Source organism: Protopterus annectens, chromosome 6.part0 (genome assembly GCF_019279795.1).
Source record: "Protopterus annectens isolate FY-2018-M chromosome 6.part0, PAN1.0, whole genome shotgun sequence".
Classification (NCBI taxonomy): domain Eukaryota; kingdom Metazoa; phylum Chordata; order Ceratodontiformes; family Protopteridae; genus Protopterus; species Protopterus annectens.
Genome location: NC_056737.1, coordinates 1,409,116,760 through 1,409,141,976, shown reverse-complemented (window position 1 = coordinate 1,409,141,976; position 25,217 = coordinate 1,409,116,760). Strand labels below are relative to the sequence as shown.

The following is a 25,217-nucleotide window of genomic DNA, read 5'->3' as shown; positions in this document are numbered from 1 at the left end:
GAGGCTGAACTTGTTAGAAATCTTTAACAGTTTGCATAAATTTAGCTTTATCTTCCATTTTTTTTAAGAACTTCCTCAGCCTTGTTGCCAAACAGGCGGTCCTGATTTAAGGGAGCATCCAACAATTTAGCTTTAACATGATCAGGCAAAGATTGCTCCTTAAGCCAAGCATGCCTTCTGATCACAGACCCAGTTAACAGCAGCCCTGCAAGAGGCCTCTAATGAATCTAATCCACATTGCAAAGTATGTTTTCCAACCGGTACAGCAGAATGGATGAAATCCTGTAATTCTTTATTTTCAGCACAGTCAGGAAACAACATCAATTTCTGCTTAAGCAATCCAATAACATGTTGTTGGTACTTTAACACATGAAATTGGCAGTTTAAAGCCCTAATGGCCAAGGTTACAGAAGTGTAAAGCTTCTTACCCCATCCAGCACCCTGGAAGTCTCTATCAGAGGGGGTAGGATTTTTAGAAGTAGAAGCCTTAATGCCCTTCGGTCCCTGTGAAACAGTCTCTGGATCCACAATAGGATGTTTAAAAAGGACCTTGTGTGAATCAGGAACCCTGTAATATGTCAGGTTTTCTGGGAGCAGGAGGCAAAGAATCAGGGGCCAAACTAGATTCTGAAAAGGCATCATCAACAATGTCTAGTACAAGAGGTATAGCTAAAGGCCTATGCTGAGGCAGGAGTAAGAAATCCCCAAGCCTCTTTTTTGAATCAGAAAAATCCTGGCTTTCCCACTGGAAATGCGCCCTTAGAGTAAGGTCTCACCAAAAGAAAAATCCTCTGGAGGGAAAGCAGAGGGAATAGAGTCATCTGCATCAGAATCCTCATAAGTAGATGAGGGCAAATCCAGATCATCAGAAGAATCAGAAAAATCAGAATCCTGGTCAGAGGATTCATAAACAACTTCAGTCCTAGATCTCTGAGAAGGGGAGGTTGGCTTCCCCTGATTAGAGTTATGAGATCTTCAGACATTCTTATCATTTGATTTTTAGGCATAGAGGCCTGAGCATGCAGCCTGGGCATCAGTTTCTTAGGCATGGTTCGAGATTTTGGCCTAAATGAAGAAGGAGGCATCAGTTTAATATGCAAGTCCGTAGACGTGAATACACCCTCAGAAGCCGGTGCTTGCACAGTGGCTCCGGACCCATCCAAGGTAGAGACATCCACATGTTCCACAGTTGAAGCAACTCGCGGCATACCAGACTCAGAATGGGTCTCAGTAGAGGCCTGCGAGTCAAAAGTAGCGGGTATCAGGGGCTGCGAAAGCGCCTCACTGAGTACCGGCGAACTGGTGACTGGCTTAGGAGAAGCATCGTTGGCAGCTTTGGACCTCGCGGCCTGTCTCTGTCTTTATCTTTGAGTTTTTTCGGAATCCTAGTAGTCTGATAGCTAACCAATGACATTTCTGGATAATTAAACAGAGAACCAAAATATTTAAAGGTGAAAATATGCCGATGATGGATAGTGCGCTGATTAAATAAAGCACAAAACCGACAGCAAGGTACGTCGTGGTGAGGGCCTAGGCAAGGAATACAGTACGAATGAAAATCTTTGTGATGTATTTGCTTTCCACAAGTAATGCAATTAGTTTTTACTGATATCGGAAAGGAGCAAGAAAAAGTTTCCCCAACGGGATACTTGGCTTTAGTTGAAGACTTCGGTTCTGAAACTCGAAAATGAAAATTTCAGGAGTCGGCCGAACGGCACTTGCGAACCTGCTTAGGGCACCGCACGGCAAGAAAGACTGATGTAATGGCGTCAGCTGCATGTTTTAGACCCCTGACGACCTGACGTCATGGAAGAAGGGATAGCAACCAACGCAGGACCCAAGACTTTGTTAATCAGGCCGAATGAGGGCTACTGCAAGAAGATAACCCAAATGTAATGACTGCAACAGTGAAACACGAAGAACATCCAGGACTGCAACAGTGAATACACTTGAACATCTACATTTATGATATGCAAACACAACTGTACTATGTTCTTCGTGTTTCACTATTGCAGTCATCACACATGGGTTGATTCCCAAAGCTGAGGAAGGGTGGAGGCAGTCAAGAAGAGTTAGGGCTGGCTAGTAGGCCCTGCAAGACTGCTGTAGCAAATCCTGCCCTGGATTTGGAAAAGATAGGTAAGTGGTAATGCTTGGTGAAAGTGTGTACAGAACTCCAGGTTGCAGCTTCCAGAATGTCCCTGGAAGGGACTCCTCTGAGAAATGCTGTAGAGGTAGAAGTAGCCCTAGTGGAATGTGTTCTGACCCCCTGAGGGTTTTCCATGGTGCTTGTAGCAGAAATGAATGCAGTGTGCTATCCATTTGGAAATGGTTTGTTTAGAAATGGCCTTGCCCTCTGCCCCTGTTGCAAAGCTGACTAGCAGCTGGTCAGATTTTCTGAAAGGCTTAGTCATATCAAGATAGAACCTGAGCTATCTGTGCACGTCCAAAGAGTGTAGGATCCTTTCCCCTTTATTCTGAGGGTTAAGGAAGAAGGTTGGTGAATGGATGGATTGATTTAGGGCTACACTGGACACCACCTTAGGCATAAAGGACGGGTTAGTCCTGAGGGAAACCCTGTCAGCATGGAAGATAATAAAGAGTTCCACAGCCATCGGTGCCTGTAGCTCAGACACTCTTCGAGCTGAAGTGATGGCTAGAAGCAAGGCTGTTTTCCAATAGAGGAATTTTTACTCTGCTGAAGCAGCAGGTTCAAAAGGGAGAAGCGTGAGCTTTTCCAGTACAAAGTTAAGGTCACAAGCAGGGGTGGGTGCTCTCCTTGGTGGCCTTAAGTTGTTAGCCCCTCTCAGGAACTGTTTGATGAGAGGGTGAGAAAATAGAGATAGCTCAGTATTGTAATGAGCCGAAAAGGCAGAGGCATGAATCTTAATGGAGGAAAAGGATAGGCCTCTGTGGAGTAGCTCTGCTAGTTAATCCAGGATTAGAGGTAAGGTGGGCACAGCTGTGTCCTTTTCTTTAGACCGAATCCAAGAACAATATTTTTTCCACTTTTCCGCATAGGATTTCCTAGTACTAGGTCTTCTGGCTTCAAGAATGACGTCCAGCACCTGTTTACTTAGGGTTGCTGGTGGAGTATTCAAGGAATAAGCCAGGCTGCAAGATTTAGGGTTTGTAATTGTGGATGCAAAATCTGTCCCTCCTGCTGTGACAGCAGGGTAGGGGTCTGGTGTAGGTGCCAGGGTGGCACCGTTGTCAGGCTGCGCAGGAGTTGGTACCAGTGCTGGTGTGGCCAGTCCGGGGCAATCAGAATTGTCCTTGGCCTGTCTTCTATCTTGAGTAGTACTCTTGAGAGAAGGGTTACACGGGGGAAGGCATAGATTGAGAGGTTTTCCCATTGAAAGGATAGGGCATCTACTTTCCAGGCCCTGCTGTGAGGGTTTCTAGTGCAGAATTTGCTTAACTGGTAGTTGTGGGGTGAGGCAAAGAGATCCACCTCTGGGGTCCCCCACCTCTGGATCAAGAGGATGAAGGTGCTGGGCTCCAGTTTCCACTAGTGTGGGTCCAGGAGATTTCTGCTCAAGTCGTCTGCCAGTGAATTTTGTTTGCCTGGCAGGAATTGAGCTTGTAGATGGACTTGGTTGTCCAAAGCTGTGCACCACAGGGTCATGGCTAAGCTGCAGAGTGGGTTTCCCCCTGCTTGTTCATGTACCACATAACTGTGGTGTCTGTTCTTATCAGCAGTTGTCCTGGAAGGATTAGGTAGCTGAAAGCTGTCAGAGCATTCTGTACAGCTAGCATTTCCTTTTGGTTGATGTGCAGGAGAATTTGACTTGGGCTCCAGTGGCCCTGAAGGCATTTGCCAGCCATGTGAGCCCCCCATGCATAGTCTGATATGTTTGTGGTCAGGGTTTGGGTGGCGTGGGGTAGAGTAAAAAGCAGTCCTTTATTGTGTTTGCATGCTTCTGCTCACCAAAGGAACTCTGCCCTCAGACAAGGTATGATAGGAATGACTGTTTCCAGGTCCTGGGAATGTTGGCACCAAAGGCTTAAGTACCAGTGAAGTTTCCTCATATGAAGTCTTGCATATGGAATCAGCAGAATACATAAGGTCATGAACCCTGGGGCAGTATTTTTCTTGCAGTCAACTGGGTTCTGGTGGCCATTTGCTTGAAGTAGTCTGTCAGACAAACTTGTTTTTCTGAAGAAATGCCATCTGGGAAGTTGTGTCCCAAGCTTGCTCCCAGGAATGCAATCTTTTGACTGGGCACCAGTTGTGATTTCGTTTCGTTGATGGTGTACCCCAAAGAAGTCAGAAGACTTTTTACAAATGCCATGTGCTGAAGCAGCAATTCCTGGCTGTCCGCCTGAATCAGGCAGTCGTCCAAGTACGGGTAAATTTGGATATTTCTCTGTCTGTAGTATGCAGTGGCTGGAGCCAGACATTTTGTGAATACCCTGGGCACAGCAGATAAGCCAAAGGGAAGTGCAGAGAAAGTACAGTTGTGTACACTTACCATAAATGTAGATGGTCAAGTGCATTCACTGTTGCAGTCATTACATTTGGGTAATCTGCTGGCAGGTTGGCCTCAGTCGGCCTGAATTCCAAAGTCTTGGGTCCTGCGTCAGTTGCTGTCTCCTCTTCCATGAAGTCAGGTCGTCAGGGGTATAAAACATGCAGCCGACACCATTTTCTTTAGTTTTTCTTGCCCCCGATGTCAGATGCCCCCAAAAAGGTAGCAATATTCTAAATATATATATATATATATATATATATATATATATATATATATATATATATACACACACATGCATCAATATAAACTTTACCTTCATCTACAAGCAAATACACCACATAGGTTGTAGAAGATAGAGAAGGAAAGATAAACTGTAGAATGACAGGAGGAAGGCGAGAGGGTAACCTGGACTGCAACAGTGAATACACTCGAACATCTACATTTATGGTAAGTGTACACAACTGTACTATGTTCTTCGTGTTTCACTGCTGCAGTCATTACATTTGGGTAGAATCCCAAAGCTATGGTTGGGAGGCTGGAGCTAAACAGCATTAGGTGAGGCTATAAGGCCCTGCAGCACTACAGTGGCAAAGCCTGCCCTGGACTTAGAGTAGAGAGGCAAATGGTAATACTTTGTAAAGGTGTGAACAGAACTTCAAGTAGCAGCCTCTAGAATGTCCTTGGTTGGTACTCCCCTGAGAAAGGCTGCTGAAGTAGCTGCTACCCTGGTGGAGTGAGACCTAATGCCCTTGGGCACAGGTTTACCATGGTGTAAGTAGCAGAAACGGATGCAATGGCTTATCCACTTTGAAACTGTCTGCTTTGAAATAGCCTTTCCTTCTGATCCTGCAGCATATGACAGTAGTAATTGCTTGTTTTTTCTTAGAGTTTTAGTCCTGCTCAAGTAGAATCTTAGATGTCTGTGTACATCCAAGGAATGCAGAATTCTCTCCCCTTTGTTCTGCGGATTTGGATAAAAAGTTGGCAGATGAATTGTTTGGTTAAGAGCCACACTGGAAACGACCTTAGACATAAAAGTAGGATTTGTCCTCAGAGAGACCCTGTCTGGGTAAAATATGATAAAAGGCTCTACAGCCATGAGTGCCTGTAGCTCTAAAACTCTTCTTGCTGAAGTAATTGCTAGTAGCAGAGCTGTCTTCCATGATAAGAACTTTATATCAGAAGTAGCAGCTGGTTCAAATGGAGGCAGGGTGAGCTTTTCCAACACATAACTGAGGTCCCATGCTGGTAATGGTGATCTTCTGGGAGGCCTTAAATGTTTGGCTCCTCTAAGATACTGCTTTAGTAAAGGATGAGAAAAGATTGGTGGCTCTGTATTGTAATGAGCCAAAATGGCAGAGGCATGGATTTTGATTGATGAGAAAGATAGGCCTTTGTCAAGCATCTTGGTTAAGTATTGTAATATCTGAGGAACATGCGGCTCTGCTTTATCAGTTCCTTGTGCTGGATTCCAAGCACAGAATCTCTTCCATTTGTCATCATAAGATTTTCTAGTACTAGGCCTTCTGGCTTCCAAAATGACATCCATCACAGCTTTACTGAGAGGTGTCGTCTGTATGATTACAGGATTAGCCATGCTGCCAGGTTCAGAGTCTGTAGTTGGTTGTGCAGGATCTGACTGGACAGTAACTGTGGTTTTTGAGGCAAGGTCCAAACTGGGTATTGAGACAAGTTCCTTAGGATTGGGTACCAGTATTGGTGGGGCCAGTCCAGGGCAATTAATATCATCTTAGGCTTTTCTTGTCTGACTTTTAGGAGGACCTTGGGTAGAAGAGGCAGAGGAGGGAAGGCGTAAACTGATAGGTTTTTCCAACTGAAGGATAGGGCGTCCACTTTCCATGCTTGTCTGTGATAAGTCCTTGTGCAGAATCTTTTCAGTTAATAATTTTGAGGAGAGGCAAATAGGTCTATGTCTGGGCTCTCCCATGTTTGTGCTATAATGCTGAAAACTTGTGGATTTAGTTTCCACTCGTGAGGATCCATAAGGTTTCTGCTTAAATCGTCTGCCAGAGTGTTTTGTTTTCCTGGCAGGAATTGAGCTTGAAGATTTATTTGGTAGGTCAATACTGTGTCCCACAGTGCCATGGCTAATCTGCAAAGGGGGTATGAGTGTGTGCCTCCTTGTTTGTTTATATACCACATGAATGTGGTGCTGTCCATCCTTATCAGTAGTTGTCCTGGATAAAGTAAGTCCTTGAAAGCTGTTAGGGCATTTTGAACAGCTAGCATCTCTTTCTGGTTGATATGTAGATGCATTTGATTTGGTGCCCATATGCACTGAATGCATCTTCCTGCCATGTGGGACCCCAAGCATAATCTGATGCATCTGTTGTTAAGGTTTGGCTGGCAGGGTGTAGAGTGAAGGGCTGTCCCATGTTTTGGTGACAGGCCTTTGCCCACCACAGAAACTCCTGTTGCAGGCATGGGATGAGAGGAATCATTGTTTCCAGACTGTGTGCATGTTGACTCCATAAACATTTTAGGTACCACTGAAGTTTCCTCATATGCAGTCTTGCATATGGAATTAGTAGAATGCAGGATGCCATGAAGCCCAAAGCCTGCAGAATTTGTCTTGCAGAAGATTGGGTTTTTGTTGCCATCAGTTTGAAGTAAGTAATCAGTTGCCTTTGTTCGTCTGGCGTGAGGTATGCCATCTGGGGCAGTTGTATTCAAGCTTGCATCCAGGAATGTTATATTTTGAGAGGGTACCAGTTGTGATTTCTTTTCGTTTATTGTGTACCCTAGGCATGTTAGAAGCCTTTTCACAAATGCCAGGTGTCGTAGAAGGGTGTCCTTGTTCTCTGCTTGAATGAGACAGTCGTCCAAGTAAGGATATATTTGGATACTCCTTTATCTGCAAAGTGCAACTACTGGTGCCAGGCACTTTGTAAAGTCCCTGGGCGCAGTAGATAAGCCAAAGGGCAGTACAGAGAATTGGTAACGCATTAAGCCAGCCTTGAATCTGAGGTATCTTCTGCACAACTGTCTTATTGGGAAATGCAGGTATGCCTCTTTTAGGTCTAAAGTCACCGGCCAAGCATTCTTGCTCAGCATGGGCAGAAGCTGTTGCAAGGTGAGTATTATGAATTTTGGAATGTCCAGGTATGTGTTCAAAATTGATAAATCCAGTATTGGCCGCCAGGCCTTGTCCTTTCTGGGTACCACGAACAGTCTTGAGTAAAAACCTTGTCCTTTTTCCTTTTCTGGTACTGTCTGAATGGCCCCCATATCCATGAGGGACGTAACCTGTTTCTGTGCCTCTGCCCATTGTTTTTTTGGCAGATCTGGCCAACCATCTGTCATTGGCAGAGTGTGGAAATGGAATCTGTATCACTGTGATACGATGTTTAGTACCCACTTGTCCTGGGTTATTAAATGCCAATTTTGAGCAAAAAGTGCTAATTTTCCCCCTATGGGTGCTGCCAAAAGATAAGTGCTTGGTGTAGGCAGGGGGAAGTCACTGAGATTGCTTTTTGTAGGTTTGCTCTTTATCTCCTCCAGATTTGGAGGTGGATACGCCCCATTGCTTTGACCTGTACGAGTCTTGAGCCTGGTACCTGGAACCCTTAGGGCATCTGGATTTGCCCCTTTGAGCTCTGTCTGACACAGGAAAGGACCAATTTTTTGTAGGCCAGTGTCTACTGAATCTAGGTGGCTGCACTTGCAAGAAATCTTTAACAGTTTGCATAGACTTAGCTTTGTCTTCCATTTTCTTTAAAACCTCTTCTGCCTTAATACCAGAGACTCATGCTGTAAAGGTGCATCTAGCAATTTAGCTTTAACATGATCAGGCAAATATTTTGTTCCTTTAACCAGGCATGCCTCCTAATCACAGATCCAGTAAATGTGGCCCTGCAGGAGGCCTCTAAAGAATCAAAACCACATTGCAAAGTATGCTTTCCAACTTGTTCAGCTGCATGCAATAATTCCTGTAATTCCTTATTTTCTGCACATTCTGAAATCAACATCATTTTCTGTTTTAGAAATCCCATAACATGTTGTTGGTACTTAAGCATATGAAATTGACAGTTTAAGGCCCTGATTGCCAAGGTTGCAGATGTATAAACCATTTTTCCCCATCTGTCCAATGCCCTTGAATCTCTGTCGGAGGGGGTAGGATTTTTTGCTGTTGAGGCCTTAACTCCCTTTGGACCCTGTGAAATAGTTTCAGGATCAGCAGCAGGGTTTCTAAATAGAAATTTATGAGAGTCAAGGACCCTGCAATTCCGGTCAGGCTTACTGGGAGCCGGAGGTAAGGAGTTAGGGGTCAGTCTTGACTCTAAAAACGCATCATCCACAATGTCTAAAACAGGGGAAATGGCTAAAGGCTTGCGCTGAGGGAGAAGGAAATCCCTGAGCCTCTTTTTTGATTCTGAGAAGTCTTGACTCTCCCAGTGAAAATGCTCCATCAAAGTATGCAAGGTTTCTCCAAATGAATAATCCTCAGGAGGAGATGCAGATGGAATAGACTCCTCAGCATCAGAATCTTCATAGGGAGGTAAAGATAATTCCTGATCAGAAGAGGAATCAGAACAGATAGAAACCTGATCTGAAGATTCATAGCCAGTGTCTTGCCTAGGCCTCTTATCTGGAGAGGGATGGGTACCCCTGATCAAGGTAATAAGGTCTTCGGCCATTTTAATCATCTGTTTTTTAGACATAGAGGCCTGTGCACGTGGCTCAGGCATTGTTTTTTTAGTTTTAGAAGGTGTCTTTGCCTTAGGTTTTGCAGCTTTCATCGGTTTGATATAAAAATGTTGAGGTCTGAATACACCCTCAGAAGCTGGTGCCTGCTCAGCGGCTCTGGACCCATCCGAGGGAGATACATCCGTCGGTCCAATACCTTGAGTATCTTGCGGCATGCCGGACTCCACATGGGTGTCGGTAGAGGCCTGCGACTCAAAGGTAGCAGGCATCGGGGTTGCAAAAGCGCCTCACTGAGTACCGGCGACTGGCTTATGAGAAGCTTCGTCGGTTTTGGATCTCGACTGCCTTTCTCTGTCCTTTTCTTTGCGTTTTTTATGTACTCCGGTAGTCAGATTGCTATCCGACGACATTTCTGGGTAGTTAAGTCTGTTTCCAAAATACTTAGATGCAAAAATATACCGACAATTAATAGTGCATTGGTTAAATCTAGCACAAAACCGACAGCCAGGCACGTTGTGATCAGGGCCCAGGCAAGGAATACAGTATAAATGGACATCCTTATGAGGTATTTGCTTCCCACAAGTAATACAATTATTAACTTTTTTTGACATCGGTAAAAAGCAAGAAAAAAGCTTCCCCAGCGGGGTACTTAGCTTTAGTGAAGACTTCGGTTCTAAAACGCAAACTGGAATATTTCAGTAGTCGGCCGACCGGCACTTGCGAAATGCTTCTTCTTCGGGCACCACGCGGCAAGAAAGACTAAAGAAAATGGCGTTGGCTGCATGTTTTATACCCCTGACGACCTGATGTCATGGAAGAGGAGAGAGCAACCAACGCAAGACCCAAGACTTTGGAATTCAGGCCGACTGAGGGCAACCTGCCAGCAGATTACCCAAATGTAATGACTGCAACAGTGAAACACGAAGAACATCTGATAACGCATAGATCCTGCCCTGAAACATAGTTATTTCCTGCATGATTCCCTGATAGGGATGTGCAGATAAGCTTCTTTTAAGTCTAGGGTGACTAACCAGGCATCCTTGGCTAGCATAATGAGAAGCTGTTGCAGGGTAAGCATCTTGAATTTTGGGACCACCAGAAAGGTGTTGAGAACTGAAAGATCCAGGATTGGGCATCAAGAGCCCTCTTTCCTGGGTACCAGGAATAGTCTTGAGTAGAAAACCTGACTCCTTTGTTCTACTGGAACTGGCTGAACAGCTCTGATGTTGCACAGGGAAAGAGCATGGTTTTGAGCCACTGCCCACTGGTTTGGGGGAAGGTCTGGAAACCTGTTTGGAGTTGGCAGTGAATGGAAATAAAATTTGTACCCCTGGGATATAATGTTGAGGACCCATCGGTTCTGAGTGATGGACATCCAGTTTTCTGCATGAAGGGCACGCTTTCCTCCTAGGGGCACAAGCAATTGGGCAGGGCTGGGAGGTAGAGTTGAGAAGTCATTGTGAACTTTTTCCATAGGGAGGTGGCTTACCACTCCCTGTTTTAGGGATGGGAGCACTCCATTGCTTACATCTCTGCATACCCTGAGACTGTAGTCTGGGTGGTCTGCTTCCCCTGGGTCTTGTTTGGGAAGGCCTGGAGGGGGCTGGAAAGGACCAGTGTTTTTAAGAGCAATGCCTACGGAATCAAGGTGGTTGCACTTGTAAGAGTTCTTTAACAGTTTGCATAGATTTAGCTTTTTCTTCCATCTTTTTAAGCACTTCTTCTGCTTTGGTGCCAAACAAAATGTCCTTACTTAAAGGAGCATCTAGTAATTTGGATTTGACATGATCTGCCAAGGTCTGCTCCTTCAGCCAAGCATGTCTTCTCAGTAGAGAGCTAATGACTGCAGCCCTGCAAGATGCTTCTAGGGCATCAAAACCACACTGCAAAGTATGCTTACTAACTTGGTTTGCAGAATGCATAAGCTCTTGCAAATCTTTATTTTCTGCACAATCTGGAAATATTACCATTTTTTGTTTAATGAGATCCATAATATGTTGCTGGTACTTCAGCATGTGAAACTGGCAATTCAGTGCCCTGATAGCAAGAGTTGTGGAGGTATATACCTTCTTACCCAATCTGTTTAAAGCTCTGGAATCCCTATCTCAAGGGGTAGGATTTTTGGCTGTAGTAGCCTTCATACCTTTAGGTCCCTGGGAAATGATCTCTGGATCAGCAGTAATATTCTTGAAAAGAAACTTGTGGGAATCAGGTACTTGGTAGTACCTGTCAGGTTTCCTAAGGGCCGGAGGTAAGGTGTCTGGAGTAAGACTGGATTCCAAGAAAACATCATCCACAACATCTAGGACAGGGGGAATAGCTAAATGCCTGTGCTGAGGAAGCTCTAAAAATTCTCTGAGTCTCTTTCTGGACTGAGGATAGTCTTGGCATTCACAACAGAAATGCTCTTTTAAAGTATGCAAGGTTTCACCAAAAGAGAAATCCTCTGGAGAGGAGGCAGAGGGAATGGATTCCTCTGCATCTGAATCTTCATAGGCTGATAAGGGCATGTCCTGATAATCAGAAAGGTCAGAATCATTGGACTCCTGGTCTGTAGAATCTCAAGGCAACTGAATTATTTGTCTCTTAGCAGGGGAAGGCTGGCTTCCCCTAATTAGCATTATAAGGTCTTCAGCCATTCTAAGCATTTGTTTTTGTGGCATGGGGGCCTGAGCATGTGCTGTGGTCATCGTGTGTCTAGGCATAGTGCGAACTCTGGGCCTAAGAAACTCGGTAGTTCTGGCTAAAAAAAGAAGTACTCGGCTTGATTCGAATTTTGGTAGGTCGGAAAACACCCTCAGAAGCTGGTGCCTGTACAGCGGCTCCAGACCCATCCAAGGTAGAGACATCCACTGGTTCCACATTCGAAGAAGCGTCTCACAGCATACCGGACTCTGAATGGGTCTCAGCAAAGGCCTACGAATCAATAGAAGCAGGCATCAGGGGCTGCAAAGGCACCTCATTGAGTAACAGCGGACTGGCGACTAGCTTAATGGAAACGTTGTCGGCAGTTTTGGACCTAAGAGGTCTGTCAATGTCTTTATCCTTATGTTTTTTTCGTAAGATCGATAGTCGGATGGCTTACCGAAGCCATTTTGGAATACGGAGATAGAGAGTGAAAGAATTTAGCAGCAAAAATAGCCCAACGACAATGGTTTGGGCGTTAAACAAGGCACAAAACCGACAGAGAGGGACATCGTGGTCTGGGCCTAAACAGGTGATGCAGTAAGAATGAAAATCTCTGTGCAGTATTTGCTTTCCACAGGCAAGACAATTGTTAACTTTTTCTGACATCGGTTAGAGCAAGAAAAAAGGATCCACAATGGGGTACTTGGCTTTAGAAGCCTTCAGGATTATCAACTCGAAAAACAAAAATTTCAGGTAGCGGACAACTGGCACTTGCAAACTGCTTCTGCTTCTGGCACCTGCTCGGCAAGAAAGACTGATGTAATGGTGTCAGATGCCTGCTTTTATACCCATGATGACCTGAAGTCATAGAAGAAGCGACAGCATCTGATGCAGAAATACCAAGAATCTGGTATTCGGGCCAACTGAGGGCTACCTGCAGGCAGATAACCCGTGTGTGATGAGTGCAACAGTGAAACATGAAGAACATCAGCATTTTAGAAATCGGTAGCAGTCATCATTCGTATATGATGGATAAACCAGTAAACAGAATATTATTTTGCACTGAAAGACAGGTAGGAAAAAGGGAGAGAGAGAAGGAAGGATTAATTTTTATGGCACAATGGCGCACTGAGATTAGCCAAGGTAAAAGGTGTATAAAAGATCATCCCAAAGTACAACCATTAACAGACGTTTATAACATTTTAGTTTTGCCTGTACAAAATCTATATTCACGTGTCCCTAAATAAACATATAAATCATTCATAACCCACCTCTGCATGTAAAATGATTTGAAAAATCTTACGTGGATATTACACATGTAGCTGTTACAGGCATTTATACTCTTGACTTGTTGCGTAAGTGTGTGTAATACTGGCTTGTAGGCTACATAAGCAGTATGTCAAGAGTATAAATGCCTGTAAGAGCTACATTTTGCCAATAAATGTTAGCATTTTAGCTAAGAGAGTATACCATTTACAAGTAAAATTATGAAATGCAAATAGGCCTGCCATCTATCCAGTATTTTTCTGGACTATCTGGAAATCAGAATGATTCTCCGGTAATCCAGAAAACACTAAACAAACTCTGGTATTCTGTTTGGAAGTGGACAGAATGCCACAGTTTGTTAAAAAGCAAACTCTGTCTTTTTTTTTTTTAAACAAAAAGCATCACTAAAGTGATGTGCTGGAGTTCAAGCTACACTACAACAGCAACAAACAGTAACAAACATAGATTAGGTACATAAAAATGTACTAAAAGGGATGTTCCGTCCTAATGATGTACACGTTTACGTTATAAAATGGGCTTGGGTGGAGATGGGTTGGGACTGGAAGGAGTTATTGGCAGTGCATGGGCTGTGGCTCCAGTCCGTTTTTCTGCATCGCAAGAGATGGCAATCCTAAATACAAAGTGCAGTAATAAATCTAGTAAGTTCTCCACTCCCAGCTACAGTACGATAACTTTTGGAAAAAAAAAGTAAAAACAGTCTGCAGGTCTGGAAGTAGGCTGCAGTGAAAACGGAGACAGAAATTTAATGTGATTTGAAACAGTTTAACTTCACTTATGATAGCAACAATCTTTACTTATATTCATGAGGAATGCCTTGGTTAACCTAGTGAATATTCATCAAGTATGCAACATCATCATTAAGGGGAGGTACAAAGTGATGGTAAGGGTGGGTATTATTACTGTGCATCCCATCATAGAGGTACTAAAAAGTGTTTATGTCCATTAATTATTTCACACGACATCCACCACCCATTTTAGGTTTCAGGGAGACCCACACAACAGAGATGGCTCAAACAGGAGTTCTTAATGACATGCTGCAGATGAGCATTCAACACTGCCATTTAATACTGGTTTTACTAGATCTCTCAACTGAATTTAACAATGGATCATGGAGGCCTACTGAATAAGTGCAAACTTACTACACCCTGTTTTACAGAGTCCTCCATTCGACTGTTAGGACACAAACAGAACTGGCCTGAGCTTAACTTGTCTGAGTCACCTTTTCAGCAATGGGGTTCTCAGGGCTTCATTCTCTATTAATCAAGTAAAATTGCTTATATGACTCCACAATTACACATCATTAATTAAGTGGGGTCTGTCTCTAGATACTATACAATTTAAGTGGTAGCTTTTTTTCTTACTGCTCATCTGCTTCAAGAAGAATTTATGTAAAAATGTAAATGCAAATTATCAACAGATATTGTTACATTGAACATTTGTTTCACAGTCAATAAAAGATGTTCGAAAACAAGTGAGGCAAACAAAATACAGCTTAAGTGTGGTATTTTGACTTTTCATGTAATTATCTACAACTATGTAGCCTCTATTTCAGACCACAGTGCTTTCTGCCTGGGATTAACAAGGAATGCAATATCCATCCAGTTGCATATCAGCACGGTTCAATTAATACAGCCTTTCAAATGTGTGTCCTTGGCAGCATCACAAAATAACAATAGACAAGATGTTTCTTTAGAAAACAGTCATTAAATACCCAAAGCACAAAAAAGAAAACTGAGTGAGAGGAAAAAATAATGAACCAAGAGGAAAAATCCAAAGAACCTTTAATTATTGTTTACATCTCATCAAATCTTCACGAGACTTCAGTCTGAAAAAGTCTGTTAATGGCTACCTGATAAGCAAGGGGATTGCATCCAAGACTAAGGATGTTACAACTCTTTCGTACTCGACCTTCATCAGACCACTAACAGAGTACAATGCTCCCTTTTGCATGTACCTCACTAGACACTGCAGCAGCTGGAGAGACCACAGAGGTTTCTCATCGAGAAAATTCAGGGCCTCCAAAACATGACCTACACAGAAAGACTGAAAGCACTGTCACTTTACCTACAGGCTGCTGAGAGACGACTTGTGCCTGGCCTACAAAGCAGTCTCTGACTCTGCCCTAATGGAAATGCTGCACATCTACAAATCAAATGGGACAACAGTCACTTGCCACAGGGATCTCAGCCTAGCCTGTGACATTAACAGAATATGCTGGAGAGATAGAATACATATCCGAGAGATTGCAGCTTCTCTGGAATAAACTCCCAATTCACATGAAGCCAGCTCCCCAATGACCATATTCAAGCCCACAACTGGATGGGAGACCGTAAATTCACCCCGGGGGTGGCACCTATGTTCCTCATGAAGGGGAGTTGCTGCTGATCACAGGCTCATTCTGCGAATAACGACCATCTAACCAAGGTCAATTAGGGAACACTGGTATAACATGGCTAGGCTTGTAAAGGCCCTAGGACCACAAGCCTAGTAACCTACTATGTACCTACTTGGTGGTTTTCTCTTGGTTCATCAGTCTTCTACTCACACAATCACTTTTAGGATTGCAATAAAGCTTAGATGGCATCTATTTGATACTTAACCTAAACAAAATAAGACATGATGACCGTTCACTCAAACTACAGGCCCAGCTACAGCTTTCAGACTACTCCAATTACTATTTATGGTGAAAACAGGATGGAGTTTAAATCTTGTGTGTGAACTCTTGAGAAGATCCTTTATGATCAGCTTACAGTTGGGAACAACAATCAGCTGCTGTCAAATCTTAATTTTCCCTCTCCTCTGAGAAGCACTGCTCACAATAAACATCTGATTCCTTAAGTGGACTTTTGTGCCGTTATTATATTTTTTTAATGCATGGACTACTGTAAAACCCTTTATATGAGCTGCCTTCAAATGCTGGAAAGCATTTTTTAAAAACCGCAGATCACTACTCAGACTTACAGTTTTCCTGCTCAGTCTACACTGGTTGCAAGTACCATCAAAATTCAATACCAGATTATTGCTTTGATCTGTTTTACTTTCATGACCTGGGTATCTCCCAACAGGGAATTTCTTATGTCTTATCAGCTACCCAAACCTCACTGCTCAGCCAGTATGGGGATGGTAATAGGTTCATAAGGCACCTAAATTTAATAAGGTATTGCCCGTTTGTGGCTATAAAAATAAATAAAAAAAAAATGCTGTTTAGTTTGTTGTTGCTCTGTCCAGCAGTGACCCAGAGAGAGAGAAACCTACGGGTACTCATCTCCCATCCACAGGTCTAGATTTCTCTTTGAACAGCGAGGTGCTCTGCTGCTCTGCCTGGATTGGATTTTTTATTCCACAGCAGGGTAGAGTCTAGTGATAAATATCTATCTCTCAGCTCCTATTTATTTATATCCGCTAAGGTTTTAAGTCGCTTGCTCTGAGATACATCCGAAATGGGGCATTGTACTCGATCATTGGTCTGATAAGTGAAGAGACAGGGGAACAATGACAATCCTTCATGATCATCAACCTGTTGTTTTTCCCGAAGGGTATGACTATACATTTTTTGGCGTTTAACGATTATTATGTCTAATCTTCAGGGCTCAAGAAGAAAGTCCTGCCTTACCTCTGGAATCGGTACCTTACCTTTTACACCTTGTTACATAATCTTTCAACAGTCTGTGCAGCTTATGGAACACAGGGTGAGACATGACTGTCCATTCAAGTACCTGGTCCAACTACTCTACTATAATCTACTTCAATTTACAGCTGGCTGTGAAGCAATCTGTGATGACCTTTAAGACCTACCCTTGTCAAAAGGCATCTAAGCAAAAATTCAGCAAACCTTGAATCCTGGTCTCTTAAAAACACTTTAATAAACAGAATCCAAACCAAGCAGAAGACAGTTCATGATACAATCCACTGATACTAAGCGCTCTGATGATGCCCCAGGTCTATGGGTGAAAGCGCTTAGTGGATTGTATCGTGAACTGTCTTCTGCTTGGTTTGAATTCTGTTTATTAAAGTGTTTTTAAGAGACCAGGATTCAAGGTTTGCTGAATTTTTGCTTACCAGTTTGTTACACTCCTTGACGACAAAAGGCATCGAACACATTTTGTTGCTTACTTCATAAGGATAAGTATGCAAAATCCATTTCTGTAAAATATTATGGCTATTTTTCATTCACTAATTTTACACTGTTTCAGTTTGATCACTACAGCAAGTCATACACATATATATATATATAGTCTCCAATGTTTAGGTATTTTATTGTAACAAGCTGAAGATTAAGGTTGGAAAATTTGATTCTTAGGCTATGATATATGTAAAGCCTGAAACTGGATTACAGAGAAAAAGGAACACTGTGATAATGAGGAAAAGCCACACACTTGGGATAATTCATACTCAAGGTTTTAATCAGCAGCCTTTAGTTTCCTTTGCTGTACTACCCCTACAGGAGAAGTCCATATTCCATTTTTCTGAAAAAAGGATTTGTCCAAATTGTTCTAGGAGTATGTTCCTTACATGTTTATAACAGATATCACAGAATAACAAATGCAGATACATAAATTTTATTAGGAAAAAACAAAGTGTACTTTCAACACTAAAGATAAAGCCTGACAAAACAGTGGAGAGTTTTGTGGAATTCATTTTATTAGCTATGTAAACACACCCACACCCAGTTTTCTCACAGTATAAATAATTTCCAAGTGTGTCGTGTTAAACTCAATTTGCCCAGCACGGTTTTGTTAAATGGCTTGTAGTCTGCAATTCTACTTCTCTACATCTACGATTTATATTGGTAATCAAGGTCTCTTTTATTTTTACTTAACCCCCTCAAATGTTGGATCTGGGCAGATTAGAAAAAAAAATCACCCATGATGAGATAGATGGTTTCACATTGCTGGAACTGCAAATGTAAACGATACAACATCTGTTGATTTTAAGTGAACCTCTGCAACTTCTGGTAATACAATGTGAGGAATGTAGTGAGCAAGTACACAGAAGCCTCTCCTGCCCTTCTGGCAACAAGGCTTCTTGATTCTGTAAAGCTTCAACAGCAGAAAATCCAAATCTTAGAGAGATATAATCTTGCAACAATCTGTGCAGCCTATGGAGCTTAGGGTGAGATATGACTGTCCATTCAAGTACCTGGGCCAACAACTCTACTATAATCTACATCAGTTTACAGCTGGCTGACTGCTTTACCAATTAATCCACAGCATAAGACACTGCAATCAGAACATGAGGTTACAAAGGAGTAGACACAACACTTGAGCAGTAATTTTTATGGTGCTAGGCCTCAGAAGGCATCAGCACCCACCTCCCTTATTTCTTTAGTGTATTAAATTCTTAACTAGATATGTGCGCTGGTACTCAGACTCTTCAGCCACAACCCTGGCCACAAGGGAAGGGGTAAATTAAACATGGATAGACAGTTTATAGTAGCCAATTAATCAGCACAGTTCTGCAAAGTAGTAGGAAGTTAAGTATATGGGAAAAACTGTGTGAACACAGTAAGAACTCACAAACTCCATACAGACACCAAAGACCATGTTGCCCTCTGACATTTTAGCACTAAAATGTACATATTTTCTTCTCATTCAGACAGACACACTTGACTGGAAAAGTCTTGACACACTAGACAGAAGTATATGACCAACTTTAACTTTCTTTCCCCAATGAACCATACAAAACGCAATGTATGCAATGCAGGCAGTACATACTTGTGCAAGTATAAACACAGTAAAATGTACCTCCCATAGCTGATATACTAGCGACCCTTCTGTGCCAAGGGTTAGCTGGCTCTTAGTTTCAGCTTACTCTTTCCGGCAAAGGAAGGCTGACTTACAGCCACCACAGCCACCCAATTATTTTTTCCCAAGCTGGCCTTCAGTCAGCCCTGCTGCCAATCAAACAAGTGCCATCAGTATCAGAGACAAGGGACCTACTTCTGCACCTCACAGCTGGGTGAACAAAGACTTTTTGATGAAGAACATGTGAAATGTTAAGATTAAATCACTGTCAAAAGCAACGTCCAAATAGCGATGCTGGCCAGAGAGCAATTCTGAAGTTCGCCCTCCAAACTAAATCCCTGAGGATGTTTTACAAATATCTGACCTTAGATGATTAGTTACATGACCAGCACCTGTAGTCTTATTCAGGTTCAGCAACAACCACCTGGTATTTAATTATCCACTGCTGATGGTACAGAAACAGCAGTCAAAAACAAAAATGTACCATTTTGTTGTAAATAAAAATACAGGTGTCTACGTATCATCTGATTACTAATAAGAACTCATATAATATCTGCGAGTTCCCCATCAGAAGACAATAAATATATACAATGACGAGCATGGATGAAAAAAAATGGAGCTACACAAATATGGTGGTTCTGAGACACAGTGAATATGAATATTTTTGAATGTAAGCAAAAGGTCAGACAGTACTAAAATGGAACAAACCAAATGACCTCAGACAGAAATATTTTGTAAAAGAAAAATGCTGTATGGTGAGGAGTAAAGTATACAACTAACCGTCAGTATTATTTTTGTCCAATATTTATTATTTTTTTGTTTTACATTTGTTAACCAGGTTAATCCAACTGAGCCTGAGCCCATTTTCAGTGGAGATCCGAGGAGAAAAGCTTCAGTACATGGCAATCATTATGAAACAAACATTTTAAACAGTACATAGCTTGAGATATTAATTGAAGCAATAAAACTGAAAACATAAGTTAATATATAGATTGAAAACATAAGTTGAAACCGCTAAGAAAAATATTTGGAGTCTTGGGATAACATACCATGCACACAACTTCTCAGTGATCTTAAATGTAAACACACTCTAGTGCTAAGTGCATCCTTCCCCATGTCACCTGTTGTGTTGGCCAGCACTAATTCTACTGTGATACTACAGTAAATTCAGACTGCAGCTATGGTGGCAACCTGCATACAATACTTCTTTCTCTTGCAGAAATACATTCTGTCCCTCTCTCATTTACCTGCACAACTACAAGTCAAAAAAGAAAGCAGAGAAAATGAAATAATGGGGCATAAGCTACTTAGAAAATACAACAAACTAAATATTATATAAAGATTACATACTGGGTTCACCAGCTCCTAGATCTGTTGAAGCTGCTTTCTTAGTTTGTTTTTTTCCTCTGCCTCCATGCCTGCTTCCTTGTTGATGACACTAAGATAAAAAGAAAGCAGTTTCACTTTAGGAAATTTAAAACAATTTGTACAGATAAATATTACTAGAATTAAAACCCCAAACAGAAGCATCAACACCCAAATGCTAGTTAGCCCATAATTTGTCTCTTTCCATCTACGAATAACAAAATATACACACTTGTCACTGTGGATAGATCATTTGCTTTGGCAGATGCAGTGCCCATTATGTCCATTACCCCACAGCTGGTTAGACGGCTTTCCGGGCACTGTTAATAAAAAAAAAACTGCAAACACAAATCTTGATGTATAATGTTGCTGTACCTGTATCAAATGAAAACTTAAAATAGAAGTACTATTCTAGTACATCAAAACATAAAAATGGTCAACAAAATTATGTTATGCTTGTAAATCTCTGAAAGCAGTAAATAGCTACTTACTGCCTTCAACTACCGACTGTCTCACAATTTACTGCTCAGTAAATTAACTGCAAAGGCTCCTATAAAATACACTGGGCATTCTACGACTTCATTTTTATTTAACACCAAGCATTCTAAGGTTAACAATATAATCAGTGTCGTTGGAGGTAAGAATTACACCAGAACCGCCCCCACCTCCAGCAGCAACTAGACTGAAAAACATCACAAGGCCAATTATGACCTTTTACGTGATGGCATAAACAGCTTCATACCCCTCCCCCCACTGATGCAGAGGTTAGCTATGCTGGAATATATCCTAATGCTTTATACAACCATCTACACATTTGTATTAACTCTGTCGCACCTGATAGGACCAAAGCAAGACCCTCAAGGAAGAACAAACCTATCTGGTGGACATCAGCCATAAAAAGGCTACACAATAAGAGGAAGAAATTACTGTCTGTCCAAGAATAGAGAGTTACGGTCTCACACCTGGAAGCACTCCCTCCTCAACTTAAATAAGCAAATAAGACATCTTGTAAAATCCTGTAATGCTACTTATGAATCCAAATTAGCATCCCTAGCTAAGGAAAACCATAAGGCATTCTTTAGATATATCCGAAACCTCAAAGGAAAAATCCAGATTTATGCAGAAAGTGCAGTTGTGTACACTTACCATAAATGTAGATGGTTGAGTGTAGTCACTGTTGCAGTCATTACATTTGGGTAATCTGCTGGCAGGTTGCCCTCAGTCGGCCTGAATTCCAAAGTCTTGGGTCCTGCGTCGGTTGCTGTCTTCTCTTCCATGACGTCAAGTCATCAGGGGTATAAAACATGCAGCCGACGCCATTTTCTTTAGTTTTTCATGCCCCTGATATCAGCTGCCCCCAAAAAGGTAGCAATATTATATATATATATATATATATATATATATATATATATATATATATATATAAATAAATGCATCAATATAAACTTTACCTTCATCTACAAGCAAATACACCACATAGGTTGTAGAAGATAGAGAAGGAAAGATAAACTTCAGAATGACAGGGGGATGGTGGGAGGGTAACCTGGACTGTAACAGTGAATACACTCGAACATCTACATTTATGGTAAGTGTACACAACTGTACTATGTTCTTCGTGTTTCACTGTTGCAGTCATTACATTTGGGTAGAATCCCAAAGCTATGGTTGGGAGGCTGGAGCTAAACAGCAGTAGGTGCGGCTATAAGGCCCTGCAGCACTGCAGTGGCAAAGCCTGCCCTGGACTTAGAATAGAGAGGCAAATGGTAATGCTTTGTGAAGGTGTGAACAGAACTCCAAGTAGCAGCCTCTAGAATGTTTTTGGTTAGTGGTACTCTGAGAAAGGCTGCTGAAGTAGCTGCAGCTTTGGTGGAGAGAGACCTAATTCACTTGGGCACAGGTTTACCATGGTGTAAGTAGCAAAAATGGATGCAGCGGCTTATCCACTTTGAAATTGTCTGCTTTGAAATAGCCTTTCCTTCTGATCCTGCAGCATATGACACTAGTAATTGCTCAGTTTTTCTTCAAACTTTAGTCCTGCTCAAGTAGAATCTTAGCTGTCTGTGTACGTCCAAGGAATGCAGAATTCTCTCTACTTTGTTCTGCGGATTTGCATAAAAAGTTGGCAGATTAATTGCTTGGTTAAGAGTCACACTGGAAACCACCTTAGGTATAAAAGTAGGAATTGTCCTCAGAGACACCCTGTCCGGGTAAAATATGATAAAAGGCTCTACCACCATGAGGGGCCTGTAGCTCTGAAACTCTTCATGCTGAAGTAATTGCTAGTAGCAGAGCTGTTTTCCATCAGAGGTAGCAGCTGGTTCAAATGGAGGTAAGGTGAGCTTTTCCAACACATAACTGAGGTCCCATGCAGGTAATGGTGATCTTCTAGGGGGCCGTAAATTTTTGGCTCCTCTAAAATACTGCTTCAGTAAAGGATGACAAAAGATTGGTGGCTTTGTGTTGTAATGAGCCGAAATGGCAGAGGCATGGATTTTGACTGATGAGAAAGATGGGCCTTTGTCAAGCATCTCTTTCTGGTTGATATGTAGATACATTTGTTTTGGTGCCCATATGCCCTGAATGCATCTTCCTGCCATGTGGGGCCCCCCAGGCATAATCTGATGCGTTTGTTGTTAAGGTTTGGCTGGAAGGGGTAGAGTGAAGGGACTTCCCATGTTTTGGTGACAGGCCTTTGCCCACCATAGAAACTCCTGTTGCAGGCAGGGAATGAGAGTAATCATTGTTTCCAAACTGTGTGAATGTTGACTCCATAAACTTTTTAGGTACCATTGAAGTTTCCTCATATGCAGTCTTGCACATGGAATTAGTAGGATGCAGGATGCCATGAAGCCCAGACTGGGTTTTTGTTGCCATCAGTTTGAAGTAGTCAGTTGCCTTTGTTTGTCTGGCTTAAGGTAAGCCAACTGGGCAGTTATATCCAAGCTTGCACCCAGGAATGTTATCTTTTGAGAGGGTACCAATTGTGATTTCTTTTCGTTTATTGTGTACCCTAGGCATGTTAGGAAGCCTTTTCACAAATATCAGGTGCCGAAGAAGAGTGTCCTTGTTCTCTGCTTGAATGAGACAGTCGTCCAAGTAAGGATATATTTGTATACTTCTTTGTCTGCAAAATGCAATTACTGGTGCCAGGCACTTTGTAAAGACCCTGGGCACAGTAGATAAGCCAAAGGGCAGTGCAGAGAATTGGTAATCCATTAAGCCAGCCTTGAATCTGAGGTATCTTCTGCACGACTGTCTTATTGGGACATGCAGGTATGCCTCTTTTAGATCTAATGTCACCAGCCAAGTATTCTTGCCCAGCATGGGCAGAAGCTGCTGCAAAGTCAGCATTTTGAATTTTGGAATGTCCAGGTATGTGTTCAAAATTGATAAATACAGTATTGGCCACCAGGCCTTGTCCTTTCTGGGTACCAAGAACAGTCAAGTAAAAACCTTGTCCTTTTTCCTGTTGTGGTACTGGCTGAATGGCCCCCATATCCATGAGGGACATAACCTGTTTCTGTGCCTCTGCCCATTGATTTTTGGGCAGATCTGGCAAACCGTTTGCCATTGGCAGAGTGTGGAAATGGAATCTGTATCCCTGTGATACTATGTTTAGTACCCACTTGTCCTGGGTTATCTGACAATTTTGAGCAAAAAGGGCTAATTTTTCCCCCTAAGGGTGCTGTCAAAAGATAAGTGCTTGGTGTAGGCAAAGGGAGGTCATTGGGACTGTTTTCTGTAGGTTTGCGCTTTATCGCTCCCTGATTTGGAGGTAGATGCGCCCCATTGATTTGACCTGTATGAATCTTGCGCCTGGTATCTAGAACCCTTTGAGCGTCTGGATTTTCCCCTTTGAGCTCTGACACAGGAAAGGACCAATTTTTTTGTAGGCCAGTGTCTACTGAATCTTGGTGGCTGCACTTGAAAGAAGTCTTTAACAATTTGCATAGACTTAGCTTTGTCTTCCATTTTCTTTAAAACCTCTTCTGCCTTAATACCAAACAGGGAATCATGCTGTAAAGATGCATCTAGCAATTTAGCTTTAACATGATCAGGCAAATTTTGTTCCTTTAACCAGGCATGCCTCCTAATCATAGATCCAATAACTGCGGCCCTGCAGGAGGCCTCTAAGGAATCAAAACCACATTGCAAAGTATGCTTTCCAACTTGTTCAGCTGCATGCAATAATTCCTGTAATTCTTTATTTTCTGCACATTCTGAAATCATCATTTTCTGTTTCAGCAATCCCATAACATGTTGTTGGTACTTAAGCATATAAAATTGACAGTTTAAGGCCCTAACTGCCAAGGTTGCAGATGTATAAACCTTTTCTCCCCATCTGTCATGTGCCCTTGAATCTCTGTTAGAGGGGGTAGGATTTTTTGCTGTTGAGGCCTTAACTCCCTTTGGACCCTGTGAAATAGTTTCAGGATCAGCAGCAGGGTTTCTAAATAAAAATTTATGTGAGTCAGGGACCCTGTAATATCTGTCAGGCTAACTGGGAGCCGGAGGTAAGGAGTCAGGGGTCAAGCTCGACTCCGAAAACACATCATCCAAAATGTCTAAAACAGGGGGAATGGCTAAAGGCTTGTGCTGAGGGAGAAGAAGGAAATCCCTGAGCCTCATTTTTGATTCTGAGAAGTCTTGACTCTCCCAGTGAAAATGCTCCCTCAAAGCATGCAAGGTTTCTCCAAATGAATAATCCTCTGGAGGAGATGCAGATGGAATAGACTCTTCAGCATCAGAATCCTCATAGGGAGGTACAGATAATTCCTGATCAGAAGAGGAATCAGAAGAAATAAAAACCTGATCTGAAGATTCATAATCAGTGTCTTGCCTAGGTCTCTTATCTGGAGGGGGATGGGTACCCCTGATCAAGGTAATAAGGTCTTCAGCCATTTTGATCATCTGTTTTTAGGCATAGAGGCCTGTGCATGTGGCTCATGCGTCAGTTTTTTTAGTTTTAGAAGTTATCTTTGTCTTTGGTTTTGCAGCTGTCATCGGTTTGATATATAAATGTTGAGGTCTGAATACACCCTCAGAAGCC

General features: G+C 42.3%; 1 protein-coding gene across 11 annotated transcripts in view; it reads right to left on the bottom strand.

Moving 5' to 3' along the window:
- The window catches only part of R3HDM1 (R3H domain containing 1), a 2,579,330-nt gene that overhangs the window by 85,437 nt on the left and 2,468,676 nt on the right, over positions 1-25,217 (bottom strand). For all 11 annotated transcript variants that reach the window (XM_044074947.1, XM_044074954.1, XM_044074957.1 and 8 more), the window contains one exon: positions 20,153-20,240. In XM_044074947.1, coding sequence (XP_043930882.1) covers positions 20,153-20,240 — 88 coding nt within the window. The remainder of the gene's footprint in view (positions 1-20,152; positions 20,241-25,217) is intronic.